General features: G+C 40.9%; 1 protein-coding gene across 13 annotated transcripts in view; it reads right to left on the minus strand.

Annotated features, from left to right (window-relative positions):
* The window catches only part of CUX1 (cut like homeobox 1), a 278,791-nt gene that overhangs the window by 24,108 nt on the left and 235,269 nt on the right, over positions 1-19,414 (minus strand). For 6 of the 13 annotated variants that reach the window (XM_075771596.1, XM_075771600.1, XM_075771593.1 and 3 more), the window contains 3 exons: positions 18,769-18,957; positions 13,671-13,935; positions 7,738-8,783 (listed from right to left, as the gene is read on the minus strand). The exons of 1 other annotated variant lie outside the window; for it this stretch is intronic. In XM_075771596.1, coding sequence (XP_075627711.1) covers positions 8,072-8,783; positions 13,671-13,935; positions 18,769-18,957 — 1,166 coding nt within the window. In that variant the 3' untranslated portion in view covers positions 7,738-8,071. Of the gene's footprint in view, positions 1-7,607; positions 8,784-13,670; positions 13,936-18,768; positions 18,958-19,414 lie in introns of those variants that run through there. 6 more of the 13 variants (XM_075771597.1, XM_075771595.1, XM_075771592.1 and 3 more) reach the window with 2 other exon arrangements.

A 19,414-nucleotide genomic window follows, 5' to 3' on the forward strand; every position in this document is an offset into this window, starting at 1 on the left:
TCAAGCTAAACTAAAATCTTTCCCCCACAGAAAAAAAACTGATCCATGATCTCCATCTCTCTGGAGGAGGCGAGAAGGAAATGGAAGCCCTGATCAAGGAAAAAGTACGATAGAGATGTCACCTTGCTTATTCCCCGCACGCCGCCTTTACGAACTAGAAGCTCAAGTACTCCCTGTATAGCATCCAGAGGTAACTAGGTACTTTGGAAACACTTTTAAAGCTAGTAATAATTTACCCACATATAAATAATACATCAAAATAGCACTAAGGGTCTAACATAAGCTAACAAAAGCCAGAGAAGTCTGATTGAAAGACTGATTGTAGAAAATATTTTTTGTAGTTATTTGGAGATAGGATTGTACTTCAGAGCAAGTCAAGTGCCAAGTTTTATTTCTTCCCTTGAAGACAGATGCTCACCTTCTGAGAGGAACTGCGGAACACGGAATTTCTAAGAAGAATTTCTATCTGCTAAGAATACTTGAATTTTCAGCTTAGGGAGACCAAGGATGAACAACGTGCTTTAACTCGATACTTGGCTTAATTTACTGATGAGCTGCTCTTGCGATTGTTTAATGCGTTACAAATGTCTTTACTGTTCCCCTCCCTGCTGTACGTAGGTAGAGTGTATTTTACATGTGCAAATACCCGGCATATTAACTTCCTGCAGGCCGTAGCAAAGCAAAACGTACAGACCAACTGTCACGGGATGTTGCAGATGAGGTTTGACCCTTCATTTCTGATTCCTTGGCTTTTGGACATCTCAGACCCTTGGAATTATTTTTATGTATTCTGAACGTGATCTTCCCCCTCCTCGTTAGCTAAACCCGCGTTGATCTCTCAGATGGCTAATCCCCTCTTTACAACAGGGAACTTATCTGACAAGTGGGAAAATGGCATCCTCTATGCATTAAAATACACATTGGTTTTAAGCCCTCCCTCACCTACACCCCAAATGATTTAACGAATTTGGCTCTAGCAATTCTACCGCACCGTTAAGACCAAGCATGTAACTACTACATATACAGAGGGGCTTTTCCATACTGGAATCATGTACAAATACACATTTAACAACTCCTAAAAATGCATATTAATTACCCGCATAGACAGAAGAGAATAACGCAACTTAATGCCGTTATTCTTGTTATCAACAGAGAGATTGCGCTGTTACGAACATTACCACAGAATTACACAGTAACAATGCAAAAAGCAGGTATGTCACCACAACGGCAGGAAATTCCTGACACGACTCTCCATTTCCAAGGATCTTTGGATGAAGACTGTACTACATAGTACAGATATCTCTAAAATTCAAACAAAAAGTCAAAGACTTTTTTTGTCATGGGGACTTTAGGCATCTACTTCTGATGTATTGTTTCCTGCACTATTATGGTTAAGAATTCAGTCATTCCCCGCACCTGGCTGTTTCAAAATATAAAGAAACTGATACTGTGAAACCAACAGTTTTAATAATAAGAAATCTACAGAAGTGTGGCAAAAATCTACTAACATCAGCGTGAGTAAAGCAAGCTTGAAAAATGGCAGCAATCGTCCTTCGTAAAATAGCTGGGCAAGGAAAAATACAATAATCTGATTAATTTTTTAAATGGAGGCATTTCCTTTTAATGCACTTTAGTGCCCGAACACGTTTGTGAGTAGCAATGAAAATGAAGCCCAGGAATCAGATCAGGTTCTTTTCACATTCACAAAATAGTTGTAGAAATGCAAGGGTGACGCCTCCATCCGTCCCTGGCCGTACCAGAGGATGCCAGTGAGGAGGCTCACTAATAAAAGTTAAATGAATGACTTTCTTCAACTGGAAAATGACCTTACAACTAATAACTTATATTAAATATGCCACAGTACCGCTTGGCTGGGGGGGGAAATCATCCCTGAGGAGAGAGAGAGCACCACTTACTTACATACCTGTTTTTAAGGCTTTTTGAAAACTTAAGTGCACAGGCCTAATGCTAACCTTCTCCAAAAGGATAAATTTCACCTTCAGAGCATAAAAACTTTTTATCCTTGCATATTAATAGGGTAGGGTACAGTACATGACCTGGTCATGTAGAACAGATCAGTCCCTAGGCATAGCATAAAGGGCTTTTCTTGCTATAAAGTTCATTATTAACTATATTTTTTATATGACATAGTCAATATATCCCATAAAAGGGTTGGGGAAGAAAATACAAATCAGTGAAATATTTCTACATTTTAGAGCTCAAATACGTATGTGAAGGAGACAGGGACTGGTAAGTCACTTTTCAAACTAAGACAGTTGAGCCAGAAAAGAAATTCAGGTCTTGTGCTTTCCATGCCAGTGATTCTCCTTGCAATGTGAAACTCCTTGCAAAATTTAAACTGCTGGAAAAAAAAAAATCTTTTGTTTGTACAGAATTTTAAAATTCTTTTTTTTAAAAAATAAGTTGATTGTATATGCAACACAAGAGAAGAAAATGTTGATGTTCAAACAGCGGGGCAATAGAAAGTGCAGGGGGAAAGTAGCAGGCCAACATATGAGCAAACTGAACACTGCAGCTGTTTTATCTGCGAGAGTTAAAATTAGGAATATGAGGCTATCAGCAGCTCGTCTCATCAGGGCCAAAGCTGCCACTCACTCACGGGAAAGACTTGGGTTGGTTTTAGCAAAGGTTAAATCCGGCCCCCACCTAAGAACCAACTTTTCTTCTTCTCCTCCTACGTTTCTGATAGTCTTCAAGAAGCGCTCACAGCTCAGCCATACGCAGTGGCTCTAAGACAGAGAATATCCTAGGGCACGTACGCTGGGTGAAGAAGAAAAAGAGATAATTGAAGAAACTCACTTGTTAGAAAGAGACACAAATGAAGCAAAAATAGTGCCCTCCATCTGCACGTTAAAAATGTCACCTCTTTACTTTTGGTTGGCAACAAATTGCTAAGATTACCGATCTCTTTGTAACCTTGCTAAAGGCACTAGTCCAGATAAACTATTTTGGATTTAAGTGCAAAGCGCTGTCCAAAAACAATTACTTTTTTCATGTATTCTCATAATTTATGTATGGTCAAATTTTTATTTTTTCCCCCTGTTTCTAACCTGCCCTGTTTTCACTAGGAGCATTTTTATTTCATGTAAGTTTTAACAATAATTGAAATTAATAATTTTAAGATGGAAAATGACAGAATTCTGACTGTAGCTGTGCTAGTGGGGACTGCAACCACTGTTAGCATTTTCCATTCTTTCATTACATTATTTTGTCAGATTTCCCTCAATCCTATTTTATGTGAATTTATCAGCTTTGTAGTTTGAATTACGACCAGAATGATGCGCTTCTCTAACTTACTATTTCTCCCATTAAAGGACTGAAAAATAGCAACTTTTAAGTAACTGGATCAGAGAATATTGCATAGAATTCTGTCATGTTCACGAACCCCCTTCTCTACACCATTCCCGTAAGTTACATAAAAATAATGCAAAGATCTTTCACCTAATGAGAAAGGCACATCTATTCGTTTTTCTTTTTAACTGTAAGACAGATCTTTTCTGTTACAGCAAGGAGTTTATTACTAAAGGACTCACTAATTTGCAATATGGGCAGAGTGCACTGATACAGGTTCCCTTAAAGAGTGGCTCTATTTTTTTAGAGATGAATAAACAAAATGGTCAAATTTTATGGCATCAACAGCAATTGTAATCAAATGCATTTCTGCCAATAAACATGCAATTCTGTTGTCTGAAATCCGTATCCTCAAAAATGGAAGCGTATCGGCAATCATACTGTATGACCCCCTCTGCCAAGGGATACTCTTCCCTTGCTTTTAGCAAAGTATTACACTGTTTTCCTTCCCTAACTATCCAGAGCGAAAAAAACCAACAATTTTAACTGCAGTGTAAAGGTATTTCTGTTAAAATAGCCTGGGTCCTTCATCCACAGCTTTAGTAAGAGCACGGAACTGGAAACAGAAAGAGAAAATAAAAATGCTTTTAAAGAACCTCAGAAAAAACCCCAGACTCTAGCATTTCAGATTTTCTGAAAACTTCCTGTGATTTTATCCATCAGGAAAAGAAGCGTTGTCAGTGAGGGCTCTGTTGCCACCCTCTGCGGTCTACAAAACGACTGCCCCGTGAGACAAGCCCTGTGCCAACGTACCTAAATAACGCCTTTTCCCTTCCCGCGTAATCAGTGACCCAAAAGTGTAAAAAGCCACCATGCTACTCTTTGGCATTTCTTCTCCTCCAACTTTTTATCCTTTTAATTAATGAAAAAAAGTTATTCCAATACACATTTTCCTAAAAGCATTATTTTCAAATTCTGCACTTGAGCAGAATTACAGGTAAAATCATTCAGCGTTGCTGAAGTTCAGTCTCTAAACTGGGGAGGTCTCTGCCAGTTTGGAAAGCCAGTAGGTAACTCATCTCCAACAAGAGAATCTCAGCAGTAGTCCAAGCTAATCCATTTTACTTTCCACTGAAACAGAAAAGCAGCTGTGACCTTAGCTAAAATATCGGGAACAAACAGCTGGGAACATCACTTAAACTCCACGAGCTCGATCTGAGGGTGTTCGTCTGCCTGTGCCCTTAAATAAGGTGGTCACTGAGGAACCCAAAGTGACTCCCGGCAGGATCGCCCGGGTCACCCCAACAGCATCTCAGCAGGCTAATCCACATTCAACGCAGATCATTAAATATGAAGCAACAAAAGGAGCTAAGCCATTAATAAAGTGCCAAAAATATAGGAAATACTGACAGCATTTTATTTGATTAATTTTGTAATAGATACCGACGACAACCCTTGGCAGGATGGAATGACTTTTGACTTATGAATGCTGTCTTTATCCAGCGAAATTACATGATTCAAATGTAATAATGGAGCTTAGAATTAACAGTTAGTGTTATAAAAGAAAGATTTCCTCTAGGGCAAGCTACAGATATGCTTTTTAAAAATCATTACAGCATTAAAAACTGGGCAGACGCTAAAGAATCCTAAAGCACTACTGGAAACCTGAAAAGCAAAACAAAGATAAACAGGAAAAAAAAAAAAAAGAGATAAGTTTCAAGGCACTTACGTATTGCTTATTAAGAACAGAGATTGACCTTAAGTGCTGCATTTGTGTTCAACCTGTGAATACAGTTCTGCTGTCGTGTAATGCAGCAAGAGCTCTCAGTAAGCATCATGGAATGCAATCGTTTAGACACAGGCACAAGAACAGTTTGGGGAATATTAATTGAAAAAAAAGATAATTGTCAAACAGAAAAAACCCTCACTATCAAGAAAGCCGAGAGTAACCACTTGACTGCATCAAGCACCTGGATCTCAAATCAGCAGACAAGGACAGTAGAAACAGACTGGCAAGTGTATTGCCTAGAATTAGTAAAAAAACCCAACCTGAACCAAACAACAACAAAGAAAAAAAAAGAACATAAGAAAATATCTGCATCTTCTAGTCAGAAGTTTTGCTTCTTGGCTGAAGACGCATCTTATTATGACTTGTATTAAGGTATGTGTGTTTTTACCAGGACGTGCATTTATCGATGGAGCTGTGCTTTTTAAGTCAAACCAGGACACTGTACAGGTACGGAGAGGTAACACTTTGCTTCCCGACGTTATTTCCCTCGCTGGCCGTTCCCGCGGACTAACTGCACTCCAGATAAGAAGCCGTAACCGCTTCCAGCACGTGCTGTCACATACTGGTCTCTGTTAGAACAAATTGTCTCCTCAGCTCATCACAGAAAGGGGCAGTTGCTCTCTCTGTTTCTCAATTTTAGTTTTGCATCACAAGTCCCCAATTACCCAAGGAGGTATCCTGAAACAGCTAGCAGTAAAAATAGGAAATAAATCCCTGCCTTTCAGCCTCCTAGAGCCTTCTTTTCTTAATCATGAAAAGGATTGATTTTAGTGTACTGATTCTTAATTTGTGAAAACTTGCACTAAGTGCTGCTGTTCATGTTAAGAGACTGTAAATGAAATACATAAGTTCTAAAACATCATGCAAGAAATGTGGTTTCACATCTTACAGTCAAAAATCCTACTAATGAATTAATACAAGCACACTGAGGTGTAATATTGGGAACATACCTTTAAAGTCGGAACTCCTCTCCCATCCCTCCCTCCCCCAAAATCAGAAAAGTAATATTAATTAAACTTAAGAAGTAATGAATGCACCATTAAAGTGTCATCAAAAAGATGCTGACCTAAGACAAAAGTTCAATGATACACAATACGGTCAAAAAGTCTTCAATCAATAATATACAGTATGACAACTACATCTTGTAAATTATACCCAATACTGCCGGCAGTCTATCCCTCTAAAGAATATTTGCCCCCTTTCATCCCTTCCTAACAATCAGATAATAAAATACAGCACCTATAAATAAGCAAAAAAAAATTATATATATATATATTTTTATATATATATATATTCCGAAATCATCTATTGTTAGTTTTAAAGATATGGCAATAAAGGAGTCTAAATTAGCAAACTTGTAGAAGCCATAACTGATAAAACAGCTTATTGAAAAAAGGTGGCAGTAATGCACTCTATGTGTGCACAAGTACGTAAGAAAATACACAGACGTATAAAATTGCACGCACACACTCACGCACACACATCCTTCCACACACCTCTATGCTCACGCATATACATATAGACAACAGGAGGAGTTAGAGACAAGTTAGAATTTGATTTGTACTTTGATCAGCCCTAACCTGTGCATAAAATAAATGGACAAAGGCTGTATTTCTGCAGGGCAGAATGGTCTAGACTGGGACTCGAGAGCACGGATGTTTTGGTTTGGAGTTTGGGCTATTTCCGTCCCGGTAAGAGCCCGTCTGGTCGTTGCCACGTACTCTTTTTTTCCACGCAAAAATAAGCTTCCCACAACTAAAACATATTTAAAATCAGTGCTTGTGGTGGGAAGGGAGTCAGTAAATGGCCACCAACAGCAGGAAAAGTTCTTTATCTGAGGCAGCTCCAGTCCCCTCTTAGTGGTGTGTGACAGCAATCGTACACGTGAACTACGCTTTAATCGATTCCAGGTAAGCTGAATATTTCGGGTTATGGAATACGTCCCCGAAGTAGCAGGCTGAAATGTTACTGGCCAACGTTTTTTTGAGCGATCTGTCTTTACTGAAAGGAAATTCTGTACACTACAAACCAAGTGAAATGATCAAGTACATGCTGTTTCTAAGTTGTCTCCTAAACCTCCTAGATATGAGGTCTGATCAGCGTGCTCTGTGGTTAGAGGTTAAAAAGCAGATTATAAAATACCTAGATTCAGATTTTTTTTTTTGTCCTGATTTGGCCTAAAATGGAGTGTATTAAACAAATTCTGGTCTGCAAAAGACCAGAATCAGTTAAAGCTATGAAACAATGTGCACTACGTGTCAATATTCTATTTCACTTACAAGAAAACACTAAGTCAGCTACCACAAATTAAGATATTTTCCTGATGTGACTTTTTTTTTGTTTTGTTAAAAAATATGTGGAGTAAATGTGTTTTTTTTTTTTAATTCAAAGTTTCAAACAACAAGATTCTTTTCTTTTCTTGAAAATATGTAGGAATCCAAACTAGTGTGTTTAGAGTCGGTTGACTGTGCAATCTCTTAGTGGCAACTGAACAGCTACAAAAAACTTTCTTTTTTTTTTCTTTTTTTTTTTGAAAAATCTCCCCTTTTTTCCTGGTTTAAGAAGATAATAGTGTATTATCGCTCTGTAGCCATTAGATGGCAGATAAAAAGCCCCCTTTTAATATGTGGGTTTGATTTTTTTTTTTTTCTGTTTTTCTTTTTTTAAAGCCCACACCAAAGAGGAGGGCACAAGGCAAAGCTGTATGAGTTATTCCAGAAATTGTGGAAATCACTTAGGGCAATAATAAAAACACTTCAGGGTACAAAAAAGCTTGACTACACATTTCAGTTTTCTTCCTCGAAAACACAAACATAAATTGGGCTTAACGCTCCTTTTTGTTTTCTATATGCACCTTGGCCTATGGCGTTTTTGCCCTGTGGCCCGCAGGGCGGTTAAGTGCGCAACACAATAAAACCAGTAGAGGTCCAGTTTCACTTCCCAGCTCTCCAGAGTTGGGCGAGTTTAATCTCAAAACTCCCACTCGACGGCCTCTTCTCGACTCGCAGCCTTCTCCAAGCGGTGGATGATGTTGTTCAAGTTTGCCGCTTTCTTTTTCCTCAAGGAGCTGTCTCGCGTGTTCCTGGAGCTCGCCGCCTCGGAGAAGCCGAACAAGCTCTGAAGAGAGTTGGCTTTCTGCGAGCCTGTGGCCGGCGTCGAGCTCGTACTTGGCACACTGGAGATTTTCTCTGAACTTTCTTTTGACTTGTAGGAGCTCTCCCCTGTAAGGACTGAGGTGGAGGCAGCTGAGGTAGAGGCATCCCCTTCCGTGGCAGAGTTTGGCAGTGTCTCGAGAGCTTCTCCCGGGCGCTGCGATGCCGGCGGAGAGCTCTGGCGCGGTGCTCTGAGCCTGCCCTCGTCGTCGGTGTCCTCCAGGCTCTCCGCCTGGAACGGCTCCGCTTTCTCCGAAGACCTGGCGCCCTGCAGTGCCTCTTCCCCCGCTTCGAAAGCCGACTCTGCTGACCCTCCCTGAGACTTTGTGGTTGCATTGCTGTACTCATCCGCCTCCGGGCCACTTGGCTTTCCTTCAGGTGGGCCTTCTGCGTCCACGCCATCGCAGCTGTCTCCCTCGGAGCTGTGAGCGGCCCTGCTGCTTCTGGCGGAAGGAGAGTCGCTCGACCCAGCCTGGCTTTGGCTCCCGGCTTGGATCTCCTCGATGAACAGCTCCCGGCGGATGCGAGACCTAAAAGACAGGGGAGAGGGATGGTGAGTCTCCTGGGGGTCACTCAGAGCCACAGTGCTCTACCAGAGCCACCATTCAAAATGCCCTTCCACAAGACGCCATTTTGTCTCGGCTGCAGGACAGCCTCACCAAGCTGGGTCAGTGGAAACGCTCATACCCTCGAACCCAAAGGACTGACTGAAAAGGTGTTTGGAAGAACATGAAATATTGTTAAGATGCTCTTAATTTTATTTTCCCTGGCCACTGCGAAGCCTGCTGTGCTAGGAGGGTGCAGGCTGCAAACCCCAGACAGCCCGGGGGCTCCTCCACAGCATGGCGGGAGGGCAGACTTTTAAGCAAATAAGCCATTTCTGGTAACTTCTAGAGCAGTCAGTGTTGAGACTGACCCCTCTGACTCCAACCAGGATTTTGTGTATTTGTTGTAAATCTGATGTTATAGTAACCTCAGCAGGCATTAGAAAATAAAGCAAAAATATAAACTTTATGCAGGTAATCAATTTGTACTAAAATGATTGGTGAAAGCCAATGACAGATCATCTTCACTTTTTTTTCAAGTTTAAATTAAATAACGTTCATAAATGTATGCTCAATTTTTACAGCACTGGATGTGGTTTAAGGGACAGAGATGAAAGGCTCTACAGTCTCCCATTCCCACTAAAAGTCTGATATTCAGGAAGGTAAAACTTCACAATACACTGGACAAGAAAACGGATGATTTTAAAAATATGAATACATTTCCAGCAGATCCAGAAGAAAATGGCTTGCAAATACAAAACAATTCAGATTTCTACTAGAAACGAGCCACAATTTGCTTAAACAAAAAACAAACAAGGAAAAAATCTGGACAATCCTCTTGCTGTTCTCCTGGATACCAAGGAGAAACGAAGATGAAACAAAATCCGTTGTTCTGAAACCAATCTGGGGAAGCACAGCCTTTTGACAGGTTGTCAGTCTATGAGCTAGTCTGACTTCTGCCTCATTTTTTGTTTAAAAAAATCGATTTCAGAACATGACTAGTGACAAGGTAAGCAGTGCATTTCAGGGGAATTAATTCACTCCACGTGTGGTTAAAATTGCCTGGTGTACCACCTTGCGCCTCCTATTACTTGAAGTGTGCAATAATACCCCAAACGCACTACCTTTGCCATTTAACTTGGTCCTTCTTCCCTCTTCCTTCTCTGTTTAGGAGCTCCCAATATCCTCACAAGTACAGAGCAGTTTATGAAAAAATCTTAGGGACTACGCTAATTCTTTCTCTGTCAGTAGGAGAGGTTACGACCACTGTTCAGGTCCTAATTTGCAAACAAGAGGGGTCAGGGATGAGACTACAGACACAGGGAGAGTGTCGCAAAACTTGATCTTTCAGAGTGAAGATAACACTTTTGGTTTTAGCCAGGGAGAACTGCTAAGGGTCTTGCAAATCACAAGTGAAGTGCTGTCCCAATGCTGATGGCTGTATGATTTTTTCATTTTTCCCTAAATGTTCTACGGAAGACAGCACAAAATGAAAAAAAAAAAAAAAAAAAAAAGAGGATGAATGCAGAACAGCATCTCAATACTGCTTTTGAAGCTAATGATATTATTGACTGACTTGAAATGCAACAGAGTATTTCAGCAGTACTTGCTGACTCTACACTTTTGAAGGATTTAGGGGGGTCTGTAATTTTCCCTAGGAGAATATTACTCACCTAACAGAAGACCACAGGTGCTAACATTAATTTTCTATTACCATTAATTGCATGCATCCTGCAACATTGATTATCAGGCTCTATTTATGCCTATCATCTCCCTGCATGGACATTGATCCAGAACATGCTGCGTCTGTAACATTCCCCAACCCAGGAGAGGAAACGGGTAAGAGCTCTGTGTCTGCATGGCATTTAAAATACCTCGGCTCCAGCAAGACACCGAATGATGACATGTTCACTGAGTATCTGACCACAGAATACAGGTTCGATGTCTGCGGAAATCCCTGGAATTCACACCCAATATTTTGCTTCTGGAATCTAGTTTGGCTCCTGATTAACATAGTAATTAAATCCCTATGGTGAAGAAGAACTGGTGACAGCAGCTAGGAAATTCCAGAGAGCATTCCTCTCGGTGGAAGGTGCTGGCCTCGACATCAACACATCCTGTTGGCATTCATCAGTGTAACTCAAAATATCAGACATCTCCTGGGATATACGTTGAAGTTCCCTGTACAAGCCTTCACATATCATCTAAACGAGCACAATGCTACAGTTCATTTTAAAAAATGCCCGGAGTAAGAGCAATGAAATTTAGGATCCAAGAGCACTTAGACTACAATCCAAGAAAGTTTGGTTGAATTCCTGATGCTTCTGTAGTATCATCTCTGCGACCTTAGTGAGTTTATGTTCAGTTTCCACACGTGGGTGGGATAGAAATCCCTACCTCCTACTCTTTTGCACCATTCTTAAGACAACAGAGCCTCAAACTGATGCGTCCTGTATGTGCTTCACTAACACAAAGTTAAGGTATATTTATTTTTATGTTCTGAGAGCTATGCGAATGGTATGGATACAAAGCCATAGACTTGGAGAAGTTTGCAGACATGTCAAAATCCTTTATACCTATTTATATTCTGAAGTCAATTATTTCTTTGTCTGCTGAGGGTTTGTTTTTTGTTTTTTTTTAGTCTCTTTTGCTGCAGAAAAAAAATGCTAGTGCTGCCTTCCCATCTGGTGGATATAAAGGTATATTCTGCTGCAGCAAGCACCTTTGGAAAGCAAGGTTTGGGCTGAGTCCCAAAGGAAAAGCATCACTGCAACAGGATTCCCAAGAGAGAGGCAGACAAACGTGTCCAAATCTGTACCCTGCCTTACCTGAAGTTACTTTAAAGAAAAAATTATATTAAAGAATAACCAGATAGTCTGAGATGTGGAACTGCTTCACTATGAAGACTCTTCATTTTGGAAAAGAAACGGCTGAGAGAGAGTATAAAAGAGATACAGTTAAGTGTGGCCTGGAGAAGATGAAGAGGGGAAAGACTACCCATTTCCTGTAACACATGAGCTGCCGAACAGTCAGACCCTGTTCACCTAACAGAACATGTAACTTTTACCACTTCTGCAATGTCCTGCAAATCATTTAAGAGTACTTCATGAATGAAAGCTAAGAAAATTATTGTACAGAGGAAAAGAACAGGCATGTGGTTTGATTTTTCAGTGGTGGCAACCACTCAGAGCACTCAGGGCTCCAAACAGGCTTGAGACATCTCTTTAAAGTCCTGGAGACTCAGCAGCACATCTGGGAACCGGTCTGGATCACTCAGTGCTGTGAGGCTCGTGCTACCCACCAGCCTACAGCACCTTGTTTATACGTTTTTTATTTTGTATACAACTGTCAGCACCTAGTTCACATTAATGTATAGCTTGGTGTGGCTAAACATGCTGATCAATCATGACTTGTCATACTTTCTTGCAACACGCCTAAACAGGCGATCTCATGATAATGAGGAAGATGACACATGCCACCAGTGCTCCCGCACTCGTCTGCCTAAGTGAGAACAGCACATTTTGCTGTCAGGCCGAAGGGAACATATTTTCATAGGCAATCCTCCAACTTGTGTATAATTGCCTAGAAGTGGGAATTGGAAGAGGCGCCTGCATTTGGAGAACTCTGAGCAGTGAAAGAGGCTGCATCTGTAGTGGATTCAAGTCAATGAAATTCAGTGTAAATATGATTACTCGTTGGTTATAATTTTTAAATTTTATCTTGTTTACTGTAAACATTATTTAACTATTGTGCACAATATTTCTGAGATATCTCATTAAACCGTGCTGCTTCTGCTTCAGCAACTTCCCTGTTAAAAGCTGAGAAGGGCCAAAGTGGAAAATACCCTTTAAATGTTAGCAGCCTCTAAAACCAAACAAGTTTAGCAATTTGGACTAATTAGGAACACTACTGGCTCCGAGTGAAGGAGCAGAATAGTATTAAATCTGGTATCTTAACTGTACCTGTTCAATATTCATTAGCACAAATTTCTTGGAGAAAAGTCTGCTGCACTAATTAAGATTCCCTATCCCAAGCACAGTTGATAATAGGTTTATTCAAATCCTTGTAATTCTTATATGCTATTCCAGCATGTTTCTTTTTATTGGTGTCTCTAGGCCAAAAACTACTCCAATGGTTCAAATGTGGAGAAGGTTCCCTCTAATATGAGAAAGGAACTAAACAGACCAACATCTTATTTCATTTCATCGGGACTCACTGATTTAATCGTAACAATGAAATAAATCTGTGGCCACATCTGACTTCAGGGTTATCAGTTCTCTGTGCTTCATGACTGTGCGGAGCTTCCCAGAAATACAGCACATACTGTGCCTATTTTCAGAGCTCAGTGATTCAAGACATAAAAGAAAATCTTATTTTGTTCTTACGTGGGAAAATTATACGATGAAAGCAGTGCAATTCTGATGCCATCCAGCAGAGGACACTTCCAAGCACCCCCACCAAGTGACGCAGGCATAACACACACTTATATCTGTGTATATAACATGCGAGTATATGTCTGCATGAGTGTGCGTATGCAAGTAAGAAAGACCAGTCTTGCTTACTGCAATGGGATTTATAAATATTCAGTAGTGGACATCTCTAAATCCATGCCCACCCCAAAAGCAAGACTTTCTATTTAAAAGCACAGCTTACATCAATATGTGAATATTGCTGTTCCTCAGGGATGACTTAAAATTAGTCAGGAGCATTAGCATTACTGTTAGTCAGAACCTCCCTGATGTCGAAACTGTTCGTTCTGTGCAACTGCTCAACGCTAGCGGAAGCAGACACAGTCTGCTGAAGCAGAGTAGCACCCTGCCAAAGCAAATAAAATAAATCCTTTATGAGTAGGGCTCCCAGGAGAGCTCATACCTGTAATTGTGGAACCAGTTGATCACGGTGCTGGTTTTCAAGTTGAGCTGCGTAGCGAGTTCCTCAATGGTTTTTGGTGATGGGTATGGCTTTTGCTGGTAGGCTCGTTTCAGAGCTTCCTTTTCTTCTGGTGCCAGCACCACCCGGGGCTTCTTCAGCTGGTGCTGCGGCTGCGGGCTGGCTCCCTGGCTGTAGTCTATTCCAGCGGATGAGGACTCACAAGACTGACTGTCGCTAACAGAGCTGTGTCGCCGCTTCATGTAGGCTGAAAGAGAAGTGCATTGGATCAGCCCCGGCTGAATACAAATGCAAAATCAATGAACATATGAGCTGTGGAATAAATGCGAAGATGACAGGTTGTAGATGCATGGATGGGCTATTTGGAGAGAACAGAAAGGAAGAGGCATCACCAGAGATCAGAGGAAAGCAAATGTGGGGAGGATGCAAGAGGCAGAAAAAGAAGAAAGGGAAGAAAAGAGGGTAAATCGACTGGAAACCTGCCAGAGTTTTCCGCTTTTTCAATGAATGTGGGACATGAATAACAGGGTTCAGTTAACATGACTTATTTCAGATGCACTCTTTCAAGAGTGGCGAACTTCCACATAAGCACCTGATTAGGACAGTTGCACTTCATTTCAACTTAAATGGTTTTGGTTGTTAAACACTCCGGGTGTACACTAAGGTCTCTGAATTAAAAATATGACTATGGAAGCTGAAGGCAGCCACAGTCTCCAACACACGATGGCGCCTGGAGCCTGGAGATCCCAGTGATGGGCTGAATAACCCGTCAGGCATTTGCTGCTTTCTCCTACAGATCTTTGCTACAGCGATGACAGGTTATGAAAGAAAAACAGCTCACAGCAATCCTCCTCCCCTACGCAAGGCTCTTTCAAAAATGCATATACTTTTAAGAAAGCTCTTGCTGCACTGATGGAGCTCGGTGAAGCTGATGGCAGAAGCCTGTGATACCACTGCTAACTCCCCTCCCTGACGGGGACTGAATTATCCCAGCAAATTCTGCACGGAAAGAGTCCCAGTAAACGCTGTCACTGACTTGATTGATTTACACCGGGCAAAGAGAGGTGGGATTTACTGCACCTGGCAGTATTATGCATGAGCATTGCTAATGAGGGGGCTGAAAATGGCAAATATAGATGAATCTTGTCAATAAAATATTTAATGGCCTGTTAAATACCTTCTAGATATTTAAGAGTTTAGGTATTCAAGAGCTGCAATTTGATAACCTCGGCTATTAAGTTCCAGATTACACCAGCCTGACATCAATCCAGCAGGCACTAAATCTCCAACCGCCAGGAGCTTCGATCGGAGCCAGGGACCAATGTGGGGCACGTCACACCAGTCAGCAAGCAAATTCTTCAAAAAATAAATGTCTCTCTCCCCACAGCTCTGCCTTTAGGCTGAGGGTGCACAACAAATAAAAATTCAATGCAATCGAATAAACTGAACTGTTGAAAGCCCTTCTCACACAAGCCAACTTCTTCCGGCAGAGCTCCCCACAGGACCAGCTAGGTTTTCTGTCTCAAGTGGGTTTCAGCATCCTGTCCTCTACACGGTGGTATGTCCAGTGGGGCCCTTTTACACTGTGTCTTACTACCATCGAAGTGAATTTTGAACACGCTCTGTCACCTTTGGGGGTATCTGCGTGGTCCTCATTTTGTTTTTTCTGAATATGACAGATTACCTGTGGATTGCCTACTCTGTAAGATCACTGATATGGAACAGAACATGAGTTGCTCATGATCCATCACTCTGCCATGATACATAGTCCTGCACGTGTTTGAAATAACCATAAAAAGCAAAGTTTGGTTTTGTTGTTTTTTTTCTTAAATAAACTTCATTTTAAAAATCACCTATTTAAGTTGTTCCAACCAGATGTAGAACTGCAAAGTGACCACAGGTAAACGCATTATTTCAAGGTGATCTATTGGCCTTATTTTTGCACCCTTCAAGGAACCGTTACAACCTTCAACCATGGAATTAATCATTCCAGCAATATAATCTCACATTTATATAAGGTCTTTAATCTCAAAGACTCCCAGGTGTTATTTCAAACTTGCATTGACATGCAAACGATATACAAGGTTCTCTTGTCTCCTCTGATAGCACAACCAAGAGGGCAGAAAGACAGCATCTATCACTTCAGCAACATGCAGCAGCTTAAAGGAGGCCATGAGACAAAACAGAACCTTGCGTGGAAGATGTAAAAGGTGTTTAGGCTATCTCTAACTGGAGCATCTGGAATTCGGTCAGGCAACTGAGTTAACATGAGACACTCAGAGCATCAGGATGCTCTGAATCTCTGCTCCCCATAGGATGGCACTTCTGGCAGGTCAGAGCTCCCATCTTTAGACTCCCAAGGACAGCGTGGAGCTGTGATAGCTTGGGAAAAATTTCATGCCCTAATGCCTACCTCTGCTTTTGTACCCTCATGCTGGGATCACAAAAGGTGCAACGGCTTATTTGGGTCTCTCTCATGTGAATGGAACGAATTATATTAATGTACATATTTCCCTTAACAGAAAAATAAAGACGATGTCCCATTGGTCTGCCATAACCGATTGTTTTTCTGCAGGATAACAGATTATCAGAACAAGTTTCCATTGGGCCAAAGGCACAATCCTGGCACTTTGTCATGAGCTGAACTAGCACCTAAGCTTTAGGCTTTAATGGTGCTCTCTGGAAACTTTAGATGACGTTTATAAAAGCTTTTCCTTTTTAATTCTTATTTTAAACATATGTGCTGCGTGTAGACAACATAAGGAGATCATTCAGCACATATGCAGTGACAGCAAGGCTCAAACTGGAATCCAAGTCGCAAACACACTTCATTTTTGGACAAGTTAGATTTTTGTCTGATCAGTCTCTACTTCTCAAGAGACCTATGGAAAAAAACCCCAACCAAACCCAAATGTAATTTGGACAAAGGTCTGGATCTAGGTCTGAGACCAACTTGTCAAGGCCAGCCCTATCCCCCGAGTTTTATTACCTTTTTTTCCCCTTCTGTTGCCAACCCAGCACCACCGTGTCCCTCTGGGATGACTCCCCAGCATGTGCTCAGCTCTAGACGTAGCAGACGCTATTGCAGAGCTAGCGGCTGCCCACTGAGGTAAAACAGAGCCCCTTTTAATATAATTTTTATCTTATGCGGTATTGAACAAGATTATTAAAAAGCGAAATAATGGGGAAATAAAGGGAATTAAATTTTCTCCTGACAGCAGGCTTCAGTACTGTTCAGTGAGGAGTGTGACGTTACCAGCAGCACACACACCGGGAGGTTATAAGAGAGAGGAATGAACTCTTCCAAGGCAGGAAAGGTGGTGCAGGGTGTCTCAGTCTAGTGAGCGTGAACCGCCAGCTTCCTCCAAAGAGGCTAGTTAATGTACATTGCAAATTTTCAGAACCTCTTAAAATGGACATTTATAGCAGAAACTTCAGACTGGCAGCACAGAAGAAAAGATATATGCAGCTCACCTTTATCATAATTATTAATTTACTCCCTTAATAAAATGTGGCAGAGAAATAATTGATAATAATGTTTCACTGGTAGCAGATACAGTTGCATTGTTCTTTAACTGACATTAGCTGAAGGGAAAGTTAAATTCTTAATGTGGCTCTAGAGCAATTTAAAAGGTTAAGTCACAGGATCCTTACCTGCATGAAAGGATTTTGCAGAAAATACAGGCTTCAATTCACTTTAGAGTGCTCTGCTATGAGGACAGCACTTACACAGTTCAGGAGCTCAGTACAGAGTCTTAATGATTTATAGCCTTATCTCTATTCAGGTGTCATCTATAGAGCATATGTATTGCACAGTATTTGATAAGAATCCAGTTTAGAAAATAGTTTTGAAAGGATATTGTCAGTACTACTTTTAAATTATTTTTATTTTACTTTCCTGCATTATGGGCGATATTCTCTTTGAGGCTATAAAAATCCAGCTAGTTGACAATTTTATTTCTGCCATGTTTCTAATACAGCAAAAACCACCATGGCTCCCTTTGGTTTACAGTTTTAAGTGGGCAACCCAAGTGGATTTTACTCCCCATGGAAGATCATACACAATTTGCGATAAGATATTGCACTGCATTATATTATGCTGGTTACTATGACAAGGATTTGAATTTCTTGTTAAAAGCATGCAAGGCTACAATTTTCCCAGAAGCTCCCTCACTGCAATTTTTAACATAATCACAAAGTTCTTGATCAAATGTGTTAATGCTTTCAGGACATCAGTCAGCAGCAGCGCTTTCAGTGCAGACGATTAATGCTGTCTGTACTAATATCATTAAGGGATAGCTCGAGAGATGTATATATCATTAATTAGTTAACTGCTGATAATGGCAGCCTATGAGTCTCTCTTGTAAAATCACATGAACATACTAAAAACAAGGCTCTGAATAACCACTATTTTTAGTAATAAATTTAAAAAATAGAGACTAGGATAAATTTTCAGGATATACTGCCTACTAAGATACCCAGTAACAACTTAGACGTCTCACAGGTACATACTCATGACCTAGCCATTTTATGCAAGCACATATTAACACAATCACCTTCCTCCGTCCCTATAAAGGCTACAAATTTAATTATTCTCAAATACCCTTTTATAAAGACTGCATTTTTCTTTCCTCCTAGCGACCATCAGTGCAGGACTGGCAAGAAGCTCTCTCAGGAATCAATGCACAGTTCTTCCAGCCCAACATCTGTGACCAGCTGCAGCACTATTAACTAATAACCCAAAGCCAGCTCCCAAACTCACATTTCTCATTTGGTAAGGCAAGTTATCAGTGATACACGAGGGCCTCAGTAATTAATCTATAGGAGAATATAGCAATGATTTCACGACAGCTGGTGAATATTCAGGATTTGGGGTTGGTTTTTCATTTGGCTTTTTTTGAGATGTATCTGCTTGAGCTAGCATCAAATAAAGCTATGAAAAAGCTGTCACGAAGTCCTTTTGCATAACCTTCACAATACTGGATCAATGCTGCCTCTATGCTATTTATGGAGAATTATAAAAGACGCGGTCATCTTTGAAATAACAGAAAACATGAGTCAGCAGTCTGCTCCAAGTTACCTTTTTTCTCCATTCGTTTCATATCCATCAGCTTCTCCACGTTGTTGGGATCGTTCAGCCACAGCTGCATGCGGACAAAGGGTTCCCGTCCCTTCAAACTCAGCTTGTGCCAGGGCTTCGGGCGAGCCAGAAGGTCTGAGACAGAGCCTTGTGTTAGCCCTAGGATTGTCTCCCCAAACAAACGCTGACCTAATACAAAATTGAAAATCGCATGAATTCATTCAGCTAAGAGACGAGGCTAACTAAAAAGACAGAAACATGTCTACGAGATCATTCATCAATTATTCTTACTTCAGAATTGCTTGAAAACCCAAAAGAAACATTTAGAAGAATAAAAACTCTCCCTCCCACTAAAAATGTAAATATTGAGCTTTAGTTTAATCCTTAGGATCTGACTGCAACAGGGAGCTCAACACCTTTGGGGACTGGGACCTTACAGTGAAACAATGTGCAAAAAATAAAATTAATAAGATAAAAATAAACTGAGCTTTTAGCTAGGCAGGCAACTAGTGAGAGCAGTGAGGGTCCTTAGCTCTTATGCAGAAGGGTAGTGCAACAACTTCGTTCCAACAGGGCAATCCAAACATTTCAAGCAATCAACAGACCAAGACCAATGCAACCTCCCACTCATTCAGCAATGGTCATG

The sequence above is a fragment of the Balearica regulorum genome, chromosome 19, assembly GCF_011004875.1.
Source record: "Balearica regulorum gibbericeps isolate bBalReg1 chromosome 19, bBalReg1.pri, whole genome shotgun sequence".
NCBI classification, from domain to species: Eukaryota; Metazoa; Chordata; class Aves; order Gruiformes; family Gruidae; genus Balearica; species Balearica regulorum.